At 40.7% G+C, this 19,335-nt stretch overlaps 1 protein-coding gene across 6 annotated transcripts in view; it reads right to left on the reverse strand.

Annotated features, from left to right (window-relative positions):
- Positions 1-11,893: 11,893 nt before the first annotated feature.
- The window catches only part of RNF180 (ring finger protein 180), a 241,463-nt gene continuing 234,021 nt past the window's right edge, over positions 11,894-19,335 (reverse strand). For 5 of the 6 annotated variants that reach the window (XM_016431313.2, XM_016431310.2, XM_007486381.3 and 2 more), the window contains one exon: positions 11,894-14,487. In XM_016431313.2, coding sequence (XP_016286799.1) covers positions 14,288-14,487 — 200 coding nt within the window. In that variant the 3' untranslated portion in view covers positions 11,894-14,287. The remainder of the gene's footprint in view (positions 14,488-19,335) is intronic. The other variant, XR_008917944.1, reaches the window with a different exon arrangement.

Raw genomic sequence — 19,335 nt, forward strand, 5'->3', positions numbered from 1 at the left:
GGAAATATTCAAATTCATTACCTTTCCTCTTACTCTCTTTTACACTCTCCACAAATTGGCTTCCAATCAGTATTCATCTCTCAACCAAAATTAATCTCCCTAAAGTTATTAATGATCTTTTTTTTTTAAACTCTTACTTTCCATCTTAGAACCTTTACTAAGTATTGGTTCCAAAGCAGGAGAGTGATAAGGGGTAGGCAATTGAAGTTAAGTGACTTGCCCAGAGTCATGCAGCTAGAAAGTGTTTGAGGTCATATTTGAACTCAAGACTTTCTATATTCAGACCTGGCTCTCTGTCCACTGAGCCTCCTAGGTTCCCCGAGCAGCCTAGTAGCGGCCACCTAGTTGTCCCCTTTTGATTTCCATATCTTATGACTTAAAAAATTTAATCTCTATGGTCTTTGATGCTATTGAACACCCTTTTCACACACTCTTTTTATGTTTTCGTGAATCTATTACTCTTACCTAGCTGCCCACTCCTAAAAACCCTTACCAATACTGAATATTAGTTCTAAGGCAGAAGAGTGATAAGGGCTAAGCAATGAGGGTTAAGTGACTTGACCAGGGTCACACAGCTGGGAAGTGTCTGAGGTCAGATTTGAACCCAGGACCTTCCATTTTCTGGGCCTGGCTCTCAATCCACTGAGATACCAAGCTGCCCACCTAAATATTCTTTGCTAGATGTTCATCTAGGTCATGCACATGTTAGTATTTTAGGTATCCCACAATAGCCTTTCTGTATCCTATTTCACTTGGTGATCTCATCATCTCCCATGGATTCATGCACTCAATTATCTTGATGATTCTTAAATCTATTTATCTAGCTTTATCTCTTCTGACCTACAGGGTTGCATCTCCAATTGCCTATTAGATATCTTGAATTGGATGTCCCACAGACATCTTAAACTCAACATGTCCCAAATGGAACTCATTATCTTTCCCCATTAACTCTCTAGTCTTCTAACTTCCTTGTTCCTGTTCAAGGTACCATCATGATCCCACTCGCCCAGCTCATCATCTAGATGTCCTTCTCCTCTCCTCAAACACCAGGTTCAATTTGCTGCCAACGCTTGACCATTTTACTTTTGTAGAATCCCTCACACACACCCCCTCCTTCTTTCCTCTATCAGTACTGCCAGACTGATGTGGGGTCTCGTTCCTCAAAATCTAGATGACTCTGAAATGACACCCTGCTGGTTCGCGTCCCTGCTATGAGCCTTTCTTCTTTCCAGTCCATTGTCTCATCAGTATTTTTAGGATCTCACCATGTCTAGGGAATCCTGCTTCAATGTGATCTCTGCACTTCAATTCAATAACTATGTGCCACATACGATGCTAAGTTAAGGATAGAAAGAAGAAAAAGACAAGTCCTGTCCTCTAAGAGCTTACAAACTAATGGGCTGAGACTGCACAAAAGGAAGCTGAAAAGGTGGATCACCAAGGGTACCAGGCACAGCAGATGTGCAAGCATGTTGTTCCATGGACTTGAAGTTAAGTAAAGTTACTGAGGGAAAATGGAGTTATTGGGTAGATTGTGAGCCCTCTAAAAAGGCAGCCTTTGGGAGAAGTTTAGTCACCTTTTAATCCACTCAGAGGGTAGAAGCAACCCAGGAAGAGTTGAGAATATCTTGAGGATGAGATCCTAGTTGATTAGGTTATCTTAGTGGGAAGGGCAATGCCATTTCCTGGTCTAAGCTAAGCATGCAGCTTATGGACAATGGAGTAGACATCCTTCATAACATTGTTGAATACATTTAGTGAGTATGCTTCTGTTTTATGCCTTACTTGATATTAATAATGTCTTTATTTCCAAGTTAAACATTAAATTCTGTTTCTAAATCAAATTCCATTTATAAATCAAAACATCAAATTATTTCTCTTATTTTATCATTCAAGGAATATTGCTTTACTTTTACTCCAAAAACTAAGTAAAAAAGGGTAAGCCCTTTATTACTATTATCAATATTATAAGCAACCTATAAAATCTGTCCACTTATTAGTATATGTACACATGCATATGCAGTCATATATGCATACATCTTGAAAATGAACAAGAATTTTGGCCCAGAATTAAACAGAATGGTGAAAGGCCTAGATTGCCTTTCAGAAAATGCAAAGTCCCTTTAATCACCCTAAAGTTCTTTCTCATACAGAGGTTCTTCCTCATAATACTAACATTCTACTAATATTTTTGTATGACTATGAATTATAGAATAGTAGTCTCCAAAGAATTACAAATGTGTAATGTTCAAAGGGTACTGGGATTCACAGACTAACATATAACAAATAAAGAAATATGAGGATGAACTAAAGTAGAGGGGATCCTCAAAGAAATGTATGGTTAAACTTTTCTTTCACATCAAAGCAGACAGAATACTACATATATTTTCTGACAGGTTCTTCATATCTGATCATTTTGCTTGATTCCTTTTCTTTGTTACAAGAGTAGGTACAACCTAGGGCTAGATGGGGAATAACTAATGTGAAGACAAAAGACTTCAATAAACCTTATAAATTAAAAGAAATGCATGATTAAAAAAAGAGAATGGATCAAATATATGGTGAGAGTGAGGGATGACTGATGAAGAACTAAAGTGACTGCTTGTAGTTTTACAATATCAAGAAAAATCAAGAAAGTTCCCTTACCAATTGAATGGCCCATTGTGGTTAATTTTTGGGAAGAAATGGGTAAGAGTTATGTAAGGTGAATAGGTTGTCATATGAATTATTGGAAGGAACTTCTATATTGTTGGAAGGAAGAGAAGGAAGGAAGGAAGGAAGGAAGGAAGGCAGGAAGGAAGGAAGGAAGGAAGGAAGGAAGGAAGGAAGGAAGGTAAGAAGGAAGGAAGGAAGGAAGGAAGGAAGGTAAGAAGGAAGGAAGGAAGGAAGGAAGGAAGGTAAGAAGGAAGGAAGGAAGGAAGGAAGGAAGGAAGGAAGGAAGGTAAGAAGGAAGGAAGGAAGGAAGGAAGGAAGGAAGGAAGGAAGGAAGGAAGGAAGGTAAGAAGGAAGGAAGGAAGGAAGGAAGGAAGGCAAGAAGGAAGGAAGGAAGGAAAGCAAGAAGGAAGGAAGGAAGGAAAGCAAGAAGGAAGGAAGGAAGGAAGGAAGGAAGGAAGGAAGGAAGGAAGGAAGGAAGGAAGGAAGGATGGAAGGAAGGAAGGAAGGAAGGAAGGAAGGAAGGAAGGAAGGAAGGAAGGAAGGAAGAAGGGAGAGAGAGAGGGAGGGAGGGAGGGAGGACTAACTTAGGCACTTATATATGCCAGGCACTGTGCTAAGCTAGACACACTGAGTTTTCTCTTATAAACGTACATCGTGTTTTTTGTTGTAGATTCTAAAGGTTTAGAAACAAACAAAAATACTTTTCAATTCAAAAAAACATTTAAACGGTTCCTATTTGAAAAGCTCTACCAGAATATATCAGGCACTAGGTATACAAAAAGAAAGCCAATATACATATTTAGTGAGTACTTATTATGTGAAAAACATATATAGTAGATCAGTGATAGCAAACCTTTTAGAGACCCCATGCCATGCCCACTCCCCCAGAGACCCCATGCTGTGTACCCAGCCCCCCCCCCCCTTACATCAAATAGGGGAGGAAGTACTCCTACTGAACTACTGGGCAGAGGGGCAGGTGAAGTGACAAATATCCTCAGTGTGGGAGAGAGAGGGAAGGGAGCAATTCCCCTGAGTCTCTCTGCTTTTCCAGTAAAAAACTTTGGTAGGCAATGGCTCACATGCTCACAGAGTGAGCTCTGTATGGCCCTGTTGGGCACATGTGCCATAAGTTCACCATCAATGTGCTAGATGCTGACAAAGAGGGATATATTGGAATCAGCTCAAACCAGCTCAAGAAAGTGGATTGTTAAAATTTCAATGTGAGCATTTATATCTTAGACATCAAGAAACAGTACCAATCAGGACTTGATTTATTGTTTTGCTAATTACCAATACTTGGGAAAATGGTGGGGAAAATCTCCACAATAATGCCAATCACATTTAAAAGTGGACCCTGCATACATTTTTTTTCCTCAGAGGAAGTTGTTAAACATTATCAGCACAGGCCTTTTGAACTATTATTTTGCTTAATGTATTTTTATATCAATTTTCTTCTTAAACTTAATTTTGTCTTCCAAGTAATCCTGAGAGGTATATAGATTAAGTGTTATTATTTTTAGTTTATGGAAGCACAGATGGGTGAAATAATTTTTTAACAACTTGTCTAAAAATATCTGGGCTGTTTAATAGACTCTAAGCTCAATATACATCAGCAATATGAAATGGCCACCAAGAAAACTAATACAATAAATTACATTAAGGGAGGCCTCTCTAAGGAATGCGGCTTTAAGGAATGAGGATATGAGTTCTGTTGTATTCTTTTCAGGTCAGGTTGTATTTTGGAGTAACATTGATAAGTCCCCCAAAATCAAGGTCTGTTTTTGCTACTGAAAGATATAATAAATGCCGACAAAACAGCATTTCTAAACCTAACAGTTGTCTTGGAAAAGGGGCTATTCTTTAATTAGGTGGGACCTAAAAAAAAAAAAAGTTAATCTTAATCCCAGAGGCACTTTTCCTGGCTTTTATTAACTGGGTATAGAGGTTCAGAGTTTATGGTTTTGTGCAAGATGTTGATCTGCTTTTGCCATGGAGAGGCTTTCCAGCCATTGCCCCCTATCAGCCAGTAACTGGGATGTCTGACGGGAGAAATTTTTGTTAATCTCCAAAAAGTGATTTTGCCTTTTTCTAAAGATAAAAAACAAGAGCAACCTCCCAAATTATGGAGCCTATAGTCTTTGAGCTAAAAGAGACTAGCTGTGCTTGCTCAACCCTGGAGAAAGAGCCAGCTAAGAATTTCAGGGAGGGAGGTGTTGGAAGTTCCTTTGCTGCATGGAGACCTCAGTCTGTCCTCACACTCTGAAGTCTCAGAGATGCCAGAAACTCTTCCCCTTACCCAAATATTTTGGGACCATACGTGCCTCATCTATGCAAGCCCATCCACGTGGGTAGCCTATGTCTGCCCCCTCTTAGCAGAGATGTATGCCTATTTGTAGGATGTGTCCCAAGCTTATAAGGAGAATGTTTTGGTGGTTTATTGAGAGGCAGCCAAGTATTACAGAGGTTAGAGAGCTAGGCTGGGAGTCAGGAAAATCTGAGTTGCAAACTCCTCTTAGTTGCTTACTTGCTGAGTGACCCTGGGTAAGTCACTTGGTATCCACTTCACTTCTCTCATTAGTAAAATGAGGGTAACAATAGCACGCACTTCCCAGGCTTGTGAAGAACAAATGAGATAAGCCTTTATAAAGATTATTCGAGATTATTATTCTCCTCCATGTAGGCAGCAGATGGTGCTGGAGAGCAAGGCATACTGGTGCTGGGATGGTGGGAGGAGGAGGATAGCCCTGGGATAGCCTCATCCTCTGATAAGCCTTGTCTTTTCAAATCCAGCTCACCCAAGGGCTGCCATCCATCCCTCCTCACCTTCTCTCCCAGATCCCCGGGGCTTTATCTCCAAATGCCTCCTGGATGTCCTGGATGGAACGTCCCATAGACATCTTCAACTTGGCCTATCTACACTGAACTTGTTATCTTTTCCCTTAAATGCTTGCCACTTCCTACTTGCCTATTAGTGTCACCCAGATAGCCTACATTGTTTCGGTGATTTGTTCTTCTGCCCATTCATTCTGTTAGATTTAAAATAGTTTTGAGTGTTAAATAGTTGTAGATAAGAGAGTGGGAGCCATAAACTGTGATAATTAAAATGTTTGGGAGCAAGGGAAATATATAACAATTATGACCGCTGAAATATGTTTTCTACTGTGTCTTGGTTTTATATAAATATAAGATGGTCACCAGGGAATATATTCCCAATTTATGAATATGCCCAAGCCAACTGGGTTTTATAGAGAAATTTAATTTATAATACACTGATTAATCAATAGAAAAGGAGAGAAAGTAAGAAAGGAATAAGAATGAAGGGCCTCAAGTCAATAAGGTCTAGACCTAAGTCCTAAGAGATAAATCAGTCAGTTGGTTTTATCACTCACCCAAGATCTCTCTAGGTAAGGCTTCTCATGCCAACCTCAGGCTCCACCTTCAAGAGAGCCTCCTTTCAAGAAATGTTTCCAGAGAATTCTCCTCCTGACTCCTCCTGAGTTCTCCTTCCACAGCCTCCTTCAAGACCTCTCCAGGAGCTCTCCCTCCAGGACCTCTCCCCTCTCAGACCTCCTTCAGAGCATCCACCCTCTTAGACCTCCTTCAGAGCAAACCTCCTCCTCGTCCTCAGACCCCACTATCTTTAAGCAAACAATCTAAGTTCCCTCTCCTCAGTTCTCACATCTACCAATCACTGTCGATGTCTCCCCTGTGCCAATGGTGGCTCTAGCTTAACCCAGGACCACCCAGAGGGTGTCCCCTTTGCAAATGTCTGTTGAAGGTCATATTCTCAAATAATTAAATCTTGATCTTTGCTGCAGCCCTTCCTAAATCCTGTTACTCTGAGTAGGGTAGAGATTGTAGTTTCCAAGACCTGGTTCTGTCATTCCAAGTATCTCTATTGTATCAATTCTAAAATCAATCATGACTCAAAGAACTTCCTGTTCTATGCTTAAGCATAGGTCAAAGCCCTTTCCATTGTTTAGCAAAAGGTTTCTGTCCTAAAGTAGTCTTAAGTAGGAAGGAGAAGGATCCTCCCATGCCAAGGAGTTTCAAATTCCAATAGAGTTCTTACTATCAGTAGGAGATTTTTTCAAGTATGAAATTTCCCAATGGGGAAATTTCCAACATTCATAAGTCTAAGAAATTTTAAGGTTTACAATTCCTCCAGATTGGAGGAAATGGCTTCTTAAAAAACAAAAGAAAAGAAAAGAAACAACCTTATCCTCTGTCTAAGTAATAAAGACAGAAAGGTGAGGGCTAGGCAACTCCATCAGTATCATGTATTGGTTCTGGGGGCAGAAGGACTAGACCAATGATGGCAAACCTTTTAGAGGGAAATGCCAGGTGCCCCACCCCACTTCACCTCAGACTGAATGCAGAACTCCCAGCCTCTCCCCCCCTTACCCCAGACTGGGGAGGGAGGAAGCACTTCCATTGGGTGGATGGGCAGAGGGGCAGGTGATGAGAAGTGCATGTGGAGAAAGAGAGGAGAGAGGTCCCAGAGCTCTGCTCCCCTTCAGCTATGTGCCAGGCTGGGAGCTATGTTCCCCTCTAACCTAGCTCCTCTCCAACCACACAACACGAATCACCCTCTCACAGATTCCACAGGCTTCTTTCTGCACCACTTCAGGCAGCATGTGAGCTCCCCTCTCCCCCTTACCCCAGATAGAGGAGGGAGGAAGTGCTCCCATTGGCTGCTGGGCAGAGGAGCAGATAAAGTGAAAAAATGTCCTCAGGCATGGACAGGGGGAAGGGAACAGCTCCACCCCTGTCCCTCCCACTTTCTAGTAAGGAATTCTGACAGTAACTACAGGGATGCTCACAGAGAAGGCTCTGTATGCCCTTTTTGGCACCTGTGGCATAGGTTTGCCATCCCTAGGCTAGAGAATGGGATGTTAAGTGATTTGCCTAGGAAGTTTCTGAGACCAATTAATAAAAAAAGGTATGATATGGTATCTAGGGAGGGAGCAGAGGCAAAGATAAAATGAAGTTAATCTTGAATGCTGATGGCATAAGATTGAATCAGGATGATTAGAGTTCACCAAGCTGCCAACACAAAAAGGAAGAAGAAAACTAAAGTTGAAAAGTAAGATATTATTTCAATCTAAAAATAAGAGAAAGGGAAAGAGTTGAGATGTTTGTCATAGTGGTATAAAGGAAACCCTTCCCCACCCCTACTCATGGTGCATCTCAGAGCCTATGGATCTATTTAATTTTCTTCCAAATTCCCAATTTTGAGGTGCTATGGATTCAATAGTTTAAGAAATATAGACCTAGAAACCTAATTATGAGTTCTTAAATCATGATGATTTTACATTTTAAAAAATTCTAGGGGCAGTTGGGTGGCTCAGTGGATTGAGTCAGACCCAGAAACAGGAGGTCCTGGGTTCAAATCTGGCCTCAGATACTTCCTAGCTGTGTGATCCTGGGCAAGTCACTTCACCCATTGCCTAGCCCTTACTGCTCTTCTTCCATGGAGCTAATACACAGTATTGGTTCCAAGACAGAAGATGAGGGTTTAAAAAAAATTTACTCTTTTCTCTTTCTCCTCCTTTCATCCTCCCAACACAACAAAAAACCAAAAATGAAAACAGCAATATTGTATTAACTTTCATTTGGATTTCTTATTCATGAACAGAGAAAACTGAAAGGTTTACTTCTACCCCAGGATCCTTTGGATACAAACACTATACAGGACTTAGGTTTGAAGACATTCTAAGCCCAAACAATCTAGAAATTCCATGGAATGTTCCTTCTGAGGAAATGTGGTATAGGGGGAGGAAAAGTCCTGAACTGAGAGTTAAATGACCTGGATTGCAATTATGACTCTATCCTCCAAAGGAAAGGTGGCCCTGAGCAGAGAGCTGAATAAACTGTCTCAAGAGCTAGAGATGTGTTAAGAAAAGGACTGGTCATGCCACAGATTTCCTGAGTCAACACAAACCACGTCAGAAGTCAGACACAGTCTGAGACCTTCCACATTCCAGCTGAGAGATGTTCATAGAGTTCCAAAGATATTATAGCTAGAGGTTTAATGTGTAAATAAGTAAACATTCCTCAGGAGATGGGGCACAAGCTTCTCCTTAGGTGTTAGTAGGGTCAATGACATGGTTAATGATGCCATATAAAGTACCATCACATCACCATGACATCACAATAAAGCCTCAGAAAGAGAATGACATGAGTCGAATGATCTCATTTCAGGTCTACCATCTTCTTCTGCCTTATGACATGTTCCCAGATACAGAGGCAAAATCTCCAAGTTATTCATTTATATTTATATTTATATATATTTATATTTATTTATATCTAAGTTATTTAATAAGGGAATTGAATGATTTTTTAAAAATGAAGATTAATCTTATTCCTATGAGTGATGATTATTGATGACTTCCTTTTTTTGGTGATTATTATTTCTTATACTCAGTTATTCAATCAAGTAATAATTAGGATGCTTTATTACTATCAAGTCAATAGTTATAGCTTATTGAATTATCATAAAAGGTTGCCATATGGTTACTCTAAATCAATTTAAATGATTAGAAAGCAGTAAATATCATTTTTCTTTTTAGTGGAATCTCTTTGCCCAGAAGTTTTCAAGCAAAGGCTGGCTGACCACTTTAGGGGGGCGTCCTGGGGATACTCTTGACTAAGTTCGATTTGGACTAGGTAAGTTGCAGATATATTTGCATATCTAAAATGTAACCCAATGTCACCTCTTTCAGAAAAAATCTAGGTTACTAGAAAAATAACCCAGTAAATAAAAAAAGGCAAATTCAGACTTGTTAAAGTACTCAAGGGAAAACCGCGATTATTTCTACTTCTGGATTGGGGCTTCACTACCTGTTGGGGTAGAAGTCATTTCGTAGCCTTTTAAATATTGATAGCACAGTTAGATTATTTGAAGGAAACAATGATATTAAGGTCGTCTACAATGGTTCAGGAGGCAACATTTAAGAAAAATCTCAACTTCCTTTCAGAATGGGAGAAAGTAACAAGGAGTATTAAATATGTCATTTAAAGCTTTAAAAATTCACTAAAGTAATTTTCTGAGGCTCTTGGCCAGCATTAGGGAAGATTAGTAAGGTTTATTCAGTCTTATCAGCAGGAAGATGAGTTTTGGGGCAATGGCAGCTAATGAAACCCAATGCTGAGATGTGGAAGAGTTCCGGTAGGAATCAATGGAAGCAACAAGCCTACTGATGGAATGACAGCTCTCGCCAAGTAATCTGTAGCATTACTGTAACTTACAGTGCAATTTAAAAATGTCTGTTTTTCTATTTAGTGGAAAAAACCATGAATATTCAGTACTTGTGGAATTTGGTTTTCTCATTGATTCTTGGCTTGTTTAAATCAATACCTTTGGAGAAAATGTTCCATGAGGTACAGCCTATTATTATCACGGAAATCATAAACACGGGGAAGAATTGTGTGAGGAATGCTTGTATTTAGTGGTTATCAATATCATAAAGACTATGTAATAGCAAAATAATTGTAATGCATGAAAAATGGGAGAAAGTGATTCATTGCTACTGGCTATATCAAGAGTGCGTTTCCGTAATCATATGACTCTTTCCTTTTGACTTAAAATAATCTTCAGTCTATCCAGTCGAACCATGATCAAGTTCAGACTATAAGAGGTCATTACAACTACTGACTTGATTTTTTGACTGTTCCATGACTTTAATACACATTTGTCTCTCAAAAGAGTTGACTTGCGGCACTACTTTGACCTGATATTAATATTAGTTATCTAATCAGATATTAATCAGCCCTATTTCCTCTTGGGTCCCTTTTTGGAATGGACATCACATAGACATGTTTCAGGCAAAAAGATGTAAAAGTGACAGAGACTGTAATAACAAGGGGCACTTGGTCAATGTTATGTTCTTGTTCTGTGACACCTTTTGGATAATTGTTCCAATTTTCCATTTTCCTTTCGTTGCCTGGTTATGAGAGCTGTCCCCTGAACCATGGGCATTTTGTTTTTTTTGCTAACTGAATGTTCACCAAATCTCCTAGAGTCGTTAGATTTCTCTATGTTGTGGAATTTTGTTTTTTCAGCTTCCACAGCTTAGATATATTCACAGATTTCCAAGTGGAAATGGTATGGTTTTATGGCTTTCAAATAAGTATATAACATTCAGAAAATGTTACTAACTTGTAGGATATTCCTTAAATTGAATTATCTTGGATATGAGGCTCCTTAAGTTTCCATACTGATAATAGGAAAATGTGATAGAATATAAAATTGCTCTTCATCATGGCTTGAGATTTCTCATCTACATAACACATATTTTTATTTTAAATCAAGAGCCTCTAAATCATTAAATGTATTTGCAAACTGGTTGCTGTGGCTACATTCTTCTCCTTTTGGTTTGCTGGGATTTCCAATAAGAAGAGTATAATTTATTCTAGTCAGCCTTTCCTTACTCCGTCCTGATCTTCTCTCCCCCTCCCCTGACTCCCATTGCAGTGTCTTGAGGGAAACAAAAAGATGATTTTCACAAAAATATTTTAAGGAGCATAAAGTTGTTTTCGTGTATATATAAATGAGCTAATGTTCTAACTATGGTTCACTTGATTAAATTTGGCATTCATATTCAAATATGTATGGCATGATGGGCTTCTAGTGGCAACTGGTACATTTGTTAGAAGGCTGACTGGCAGCACATTCCCTCTTTTCTCACTTACCTCAGTCTAATAGTCTCCACACCTTCAACAATGACCTATACCCGTGGTGGTACACCTATGGCACATGTGCCTGGGGGGGCACTCAGAGTCCTCTCTGTGGGCACCTGTGCTTTGCCCTGGCACAGGGTGCACCAGAATTCATTACTAGAAAGTCAGGGAGACACAGAGCTGGGCTGTTCCCCTGCCCCCTCTCCATGCATTTTGGGCATTCAGTCTCTAAAAGGTTCTCCATCACTGATTTATCTCTTTCTATCACTGCTACTACATGATTTCTCATTTCTCCTTTATGTTCCCCCTTCTTCAACCTGGTCTCATTTGGATCTCATTTTATTCCAACTCCTTTCCCAACTGTCATGGGGCCTCTCAATCTGGATCCTTTGGTTCTGTGCCATGGCACCTGCAGACTCCCCCCCCCCCCCACTTTTCTTAGACCCCTGTGCATGGCTGGAGTCATTTTGCACATTTTGTCCAATTCAGGACTTAAGTGCTGATGGAAAGAGTTGTAACGCAAGAGCAATAACATGGCTTCAATAACATTACAAAATATGTTCTAATCATTTATTTACACAAATTGTTAGACTCAAAAGTGCATTACAGAACTGACATTTTTGCAATTTGCCACTCTCATTTTATAGGTGAGGAAACCAAGGCTGAAAGACACCAACTGCATTGCCCAAGGTCCTATAATGACTGCCAATAGGAAGTCTTTTCCTGAGGCACAGTTGTTTTTTAATCAGTCTCATTCTAGAACATGATTTATTCTCAAAAAATCATGTTGCTTAGTTAGCTAAATGCCACTTATTTTTTAAAAAATGTCTAATATTTTAAAGTATTTCAAAGACTTAGATAAGCACCAATAAAAAGTTTACCAAATAAAAATAATCAGTGTTCTTCAGGAGCCTATTATAGATATATTTTTATGAATAAAAGATAAAATTCCAATTCTTGGAATACAATAAAATTGAGATTTACTTTTTCAGTACTTTTATAATCAAGTTTGATCTAATTGAAAGAGCATTATGATGAAAGTCGGGTAGTTTGAACATTCAGCAGTTTCATCACAGGCTTGCTACGTGTGACTCTGCACAAGTCATGAGAGTTTTCTTCATTCCTTGGTTTCCTCTGCCATTTCTGCATTATATACAGATGGTACAAGGAGAAAACGAGCTAAAGATGTGAAAAATGCATTAGGGAGAAAAAGTGCCATGTAATATTAGTATTCAGTATACATTAATTATGCTTATACATATCTACAAAATCATATATGAAGTATGTGTGATTTTTTCAGGGTGGAGAACATTCAGCGTGGGAAATCCCTCCCCGCCTGAAGATCAGAAAGTTTATGACTTAGTATTGAAGTCCTAGAAGTCGCCTGAGGCACACAGGTTAAGTGCCTTGACTAGGACCAACCAAACTTGGGTTCGAGGCAGGATATGAACCCGGGTTTGTTTCCTCTGTGCCTAGCACTCTAATCACTCTAACACGCTGCCTCATCTCTACAGTCAAAACACTAATGTCAAAATTAAATGTGTAGGACATGTTAAAACATCAAATATTCATACAAGCCATGTTGAGGAGTGGGCAGTGGAGCTAAAATGTAGTTATCGCAATCATATCCTGAAGAAAAGGGGGCTTGGACAGAGACACGGAGTAAAGGACATCCAGATGCGGGAGCTCTTCCTTAGAATGCCTCCTTAAACTCTCTTTTTCGGTGTCTCTTGCGAAGGCAGATTTAAACACAGCTTTAACACCTTCCGCGTTTTGGGGCTTGACGGTTTCTCTCGTCTACCCACCACAGAATTGTCCTACTGAACTACTGCAGACACAAAACCCAGGAAGGAGCCCTTTCTCGGACAAGCGCCGGTGGTGGGACTTGGGATGTGCAAGCTTTCTCCAGGCTTCAGGATTTTAGGCTTTCTCAGGACGCCTCATTCAAATCTGCCCACAGCCAGAGAACATTTTTAAGTTTTTTGGACCTGTAAAAATGCCACCATTTAAAGAAGGACAATCCATCTCCACTGTTGGCTTCAAAGGAGTTCCTGTCCCAGGAAGTCGGCCCATCACTGAATAAGCGACCCCTTTTTATGGCATGGCCACACCATACGTGACTGCACTCCCCCAATAAAGCTAATGACGAAAGTAAATCCATCGGGGCCACGCGTCCCCTCTTTAACGGGTACTGAAGCCCGCTGCGTCAATGAATGATTTCTTCAGGTAGCAAAGCTGTAGCTGGCAGTTGGGACACAGTTCCTAGAGGGAAGCCTTTCCTTCCTTCTCATTGGCAGGCACTGTTCTCAATGTCCCCTGCTTGTCCCTTTGCTGCTAGAAATAATCATATGAAAAAGAGCCCAAAGGAAGCTCTTGCTGAAGCTGCACAAAGCAGGCTTCCAGTTATCCATGTTAATGAGGGGAATAACTTGGTTTCGGACAAGTCATTCTTCCTGGTTCCTTTCTATGGAGTGCGGCTTCTCATCAAGGCAGATGATTTGTCTAAGCATAAACAGGAACAGACTCGTGGGCCTACGTGTGTGTTCAAATGATCAAGAATATTCTCTCTCTAGATAAATGCTTCCGTGTTGTGAACCGATTTTATTTTTTAAAGGAGAAGCATCTTTTCAAATGAAAGACTGAGATTAAAAACTACAAAAATGCAAACAAAATACTCTTAAAACCCATCGGAGGACTCACAATGCTGTGCTATATAGTGGATAGGCTTGATCTTGCGTTAAATAATCTCAACTAGTGTATTGGTGTCTACATGAGAAACATCAACAGAGAAGTTTCTTAGTCCCAGCTTTTGTAGAGCAAATAATTCAATATTCTGTAACCTATAAAAACTTCAGAAAACTTTAGAAAAGGCTTATTTTCTTTAAGTCACTGCTATTTACAGACTCAAGGCTTCATAGCATCGTTCACCTTTATTAAGATGTAGAAATTCCTAAAACGGAAAGAAAAAATAGCAAAGAAAGCAGAAAACAATGAATCCAATGACCCAGTTCACTGAATAGATATAGATGATAACCATGTCCATGTCAAACCACCACGCCCGGCTGTCATCTTCAAAGTGCATATAATCCATCCTGTGAGCCCCGTGCGGAAACTGCCTCCTCGTCACCGGATCTGCCCGTCTGCGGAAACCTGAGTGAAACAGACGAGCGGATGGTTAACAAGCGGCCAAAAGTAAACCAATGACTCGAGGGCGAGCCTCGGCGTGAGCATTCATTCAGCATCGTCACCTTCTGGGAACAGAAGCACCCAGAACGGAAACTGGCTGGTCTGCTTTCTGTTGGACAGAGGCCCGAAGGGGAGGCATTCGGAGAGAGGACAGCCCCAGGCAAAGCAGGAGACGAGGAGCGCCCGCCTGCCAGGGACAAAAGCGCTCCGTGGGGAGGAGAGAACATGGCGGACAGTCATGCTGTCTAAAGGGCCAAGACTGGGAAATGAATAAACGCGGGTTAGAAACACTGGGGAGGCCAGTCTGGACTTCAGAGGGGAAGTTCTGACAGTTCCATTCATGGGGAGACATAAGGCCAGCTTATCTCTCCACAGACTGCCCCTTAAGGCTACCCTATGCCACAACTCACTGGATTAAATGAATAAGAAAGATAAGGGGACTGTCCGCAGGGCTGGGAGGCTGCAGGAAAAGATAAAGCAACGCCACACCTATGGAAAGGGCGTCCAGTTTGTGAGGTGACATTCTTCCAATGAAGCAAACCTTTGAATTTTGTCCTCATGTATCTACAATCTGCCTCAATGAATTTCTTTTTTTTATTATACTTTGTCAGATTTATTAATGATCACTAGAAATAAAGGAATAAAAAGGTAACAAAATAAAACCACATGCTCATGACTACCTCACCTGTTCAAAAAGTCCACTCCACCATAGTTGTGACAGGAAGCAAAAAAAAGTGAGACCAGGAACCCCACTAAATTTATCCCTCTGTCTAGAGGAAGTATGCAATGATAGGAAGTCAGTGGGCTCCTGGGAAATGCAGTTTTTAGGGTAACAGATTTCCAATTATACATCATTACTACAGAGTGAGCTGTCCATTAAAATTGCTCCATTAAAAACTTAAGAACAATAATTTGAATAGATGCCACTATACCAAATACTCAGTTAATGGGGGACCTGGTGCATCTTCAATATGCCTTGGAGTCTCCACATGGATAACTATGTAGAAGATTATTTCTTTTTACATGGAGGACACCAAGAATCATAGTCATATGCAAGTGGTTTTATTTTGTTACCTTTTTATTCCTTTATTTCCTTGGAGAGACAGACTGTAGAGTGTACCGAGATCTTCATAATTTGGTTCTGGTTGGCGAACCACATGTTGAAGAGTTCTTTGACTGGCTGCAAGAAGCCTTCATAATTATGAATAACTAACATTAATGTAGCACTTATAGTGCTGAGTGCTTTATGATTATTATCTCTTTTGACCCTTCAACAACTTGAGAGATAGGTGGTATCATTATTCCTGTTTTCAGATGAGGAAACTGAGGCAAACAGAAATTAAGTGTCTTGCACTTGTTGCAGTTGTACTGCTAGGTACAACATTTTATTTTGCCTCAATACTCTTTTCCCCCCCTTTTAAACATTATTTTATTTAGTCATTTTCAAACATTATTCATTGGAAACAAAGATCATTTTCTTTTCCTCCCCCCTTCACATGACCCCTCCCCTAGCCAATGCGTGATTTCACTGGGTATCACGTGTCCTTCATTCGAACCCATTTCCATGTTGTTGGTATTTGCATTAGGATGTTCATTTAGAGTCTCTCCTCTGTCATGTCCCCTCAAACCCCTGTAGTCAAGCAGTTGCTTTTCCTCAGTGTTTCTACTCCCACAATTTGTCCTCTGCTTATGGATAGTGTTTTTTCTCCTAAATCCCTGCAGATTGTTCAGGGACATTACACCGCTACTAATGGAGAAGTCCATTACATTCGATTGAACCACAGTGTATCAGTCTCTGTGTACAATGTTCTCCTGGTTCTACTCCCTTCACTCTGCATCACTTCCTGGAGGTTGTTCCAGTCTCCATGGAATTCTTCCACTTTATTATTCCTTTTAGCACAATAGTATTCCATCACCAACAGATACTACAATTTGTTCAGCCATTCCCCAATTGAAGGGCATCCCCTCATTTTCCATCCATTTGGCCATCACAAAGAGCGCAGCTATGAATATTCTTGTTCAAGTCTTTTTCCTTATTATCTCTTTGGGGTACAAACCCAGCAGTGCTATGGCTGGATCAAAGGGCAAACAGTCTTTTATCTCCCTTTGGGCATAGTTCCAAATTGCCCTCCAGAATGGTTGGATCAGTTCACAACTCCACCAGCAATGAATCAATGTCCGACTTTGCCACATCTCCTCCAGCATTCACTGCTTTCCTTTGCTGTCATGTTAGTCAATCTGCTAGGTGTGAGGTGATACCTCAGAGTTGTTTTGATTTGCATCTCTCTGATTATAAGAGATTTAGAGCACTTTTTCATGTGCTTGTTAATAGTTTTGCTTTAACTGAAAATTGCCTATTCTTGTCCCTTGCCCATTTATCAATTGGAAAATAGCTTGAAGCTCTTTTGCCTCTCTCTGCGTCCCCGGTGTTGAGCATACATGCCTGGCACATAGAAGGTGCTTCATCAGTGCTTACCAACTGACTGTACCCCATTTCCACAGAGGCACTACGCAGATTCCATGCCGGCTGCTCTCTTGCATATGAGTAAGAGAGGGTAATGAAGGAAGAATCCCTTTTTCCTGTTCAAACAGAATATCCCACATCGAGGCATCTAAGGATCCCCAAAGCAGCCTATTTTTGGAGACAGAAAAAGCCATAACAGCATTCTCTGATGTTTCTAACGTGGAGGAAAACGAAGGGGTAGGAGAAGCCAACTGTCCAGTCCTGTCTCACTCTCTGATTCCTCTCAGACCTATAAAAGGTCCCAGAATAAATTCTGATGGGGAAATCCAGGGAAAAAGCCATAGTGAGTCATTTTTCCAGTCCACATTGGCATGGGCAGCATGTGTAGAGTTTTGTAGACCCTCACGAGGCAGGCACTGTAGGGCAGGGAGAGCTGGGCGCCATGTCTGAAAGCCATTGACTTTCTGTAGGATTTGGGAGCCGATGGCATCTGCTGCTTCTGTCTGTCCCCTACTCCTCAGCCTGAGATAGAGTCAAACAATCTGCAGAGAGGACCTGTGCTCAGGCTGGCATTCCAGAAAAACACATTCAGAAGCACAGAGCAGCGTTCCTTGCCCTCCCCTCCCCTGTGGTAGAAGGTCTCACTTTCAGCTTCAAGCCCATTCTGGTCTGCAGTGGAACAAGCAGAGCAGGAATCCCAGCCAAATGGATGCCCACAGTGGTCACTCTAAAGTGGGGCTCTGCTGATGGCTGGGTTCAACAACCCTTGACTTCTGCTCAGGATCTGCCTCTCGAGGGCAGGGACCAGCTGGGCTCAGAATGTGTCCTGGCCCACAGCACTTCGGCTGCACTTGAAGTCTTTCAGGTCCCCAGCCTGAATGTTATAAAACAGTATGGCATTGCTGTTAATCTGGAAGAAGAAATCCTTTTATTTCTAAATCTTTGTTTTCTTTGTTTTTTTTCCTACCTCCTCCTCTCCCAAGAACCACTAAGAAAGATGGGATCTTTGGAATAGTCATGGACAAACAAAGCAAATTCCCCTGTTGGCAATGTTCAAGAACGATGGCTCATTCTGACCGTCGCCTTCCTGTTGAGAGGTGGGCAGCATTCTTCGTAACTGGTCCTCTGGAACTGCGGCTGATATTTGGGTCGATTAATTTAGTCTCTCACATGTCCACAAGGAAGGGCGGCATGGCATCAGCTGGGATTCCTGCCTCTTGCACCCATGAGTTGGATTCCTTTGGACTAATTACTTCTGTGTCATTTGAATCTGTCCCCCCAGCAACACTATGATGGCCAGCTTCCTTCCTTCCTGCACTTCCTGTCCTTACATGCTGACATAGACAGGATATAAATTGGGTGTGGTTCCATGGCTTTGGTGGAGAGGGGATTTTTGAGCAGGTAGAGGAACTTAGTCATGTGGTTCCATTTTGTTAGATAATAAACTTTATAAAATATACTTTAAGAATTGGACATGAATCTAAACCTTACCCTTCTCAGTGCCTGAAGCAACTCTCTAGGATAAGTTACAAACTGAGTTGCTGATTGGTGGAGAGAGATTCTATGTATAAAAAAAGGTTATATCTCAGATTCCACCCATACACAATCACTAGAGAGCTGGGTGGTGCAATGGGTAGAGTACTGGGCCTGGAGTCAGGTCGAGTTCTAATCCAGCCTCAGACATTAATGAGCTGTGTGACCTAGATAGGTCACTTAACCTCTCTTTGCCAGAGTTTCTTCAACTATAAATTGTGGGTGATGTAGGTGCCTCTATTGCAGGGTTGTTGTGAAGAACATATGAAATAATATTTGTAAAGAGCTTAGCACAGTGCCTGGCACAGATTAGTTGTTGAATAAATACTAATTGTTGTGATTATCATTATTAAGTTCAAAAATATGTTAGAAATCCTTCTGAAACACATTTCTGGGATCTATAAAATCTACTAATTTTACTAAGTTTAATTTAGGACAAGAATGAAATATTTTGATTCTGTGATCAGTTGAAAAATGTAGTGTCGAAAATTGTTAGTATGTTTTATTTGAACTTTTATTGTTGTTCAGTTATTCTTTAGTTGTATCTAACTCTTCATGACCCCATGTGGGGTGTTCTTGGCAAAGATACTTGGAGTGGTTTGTCATTGCCTTCTCTACCTCAGTTAACAGAAGAGGAAATTGAGACAAATAGGGTTGACTTGCTCAGAGTTACAAAGGTAACAAATGTCTGAGGCTGGATTTGAATTCAAGGCTTCTTGATCCCAGGTCCAGTACTCTATCCACTGTTTCACATAGCTGCCCAAAAGTTTTTAAACGTGTTATACTTCAATGGCAAAAATAAAAGGTTTTTTGGG

The sequence above is a fragment of the Monodelphis domestica genome, chromosome 3, assembly GCF_027887165.1.
Source record: "Monodelphis domestica isolate mMonDom1 chromosome 3, mMonDom1.pri, whole genome shotgun sequence".
In the NCBI taxonomy this organism is placed as follows: domain Eukaryota; kingdom Metazoa; phylum Chordata; class Mammalia; order Didelphimorphia; family Didelphidae; genus Monodelphis; species Monodelphis domestica.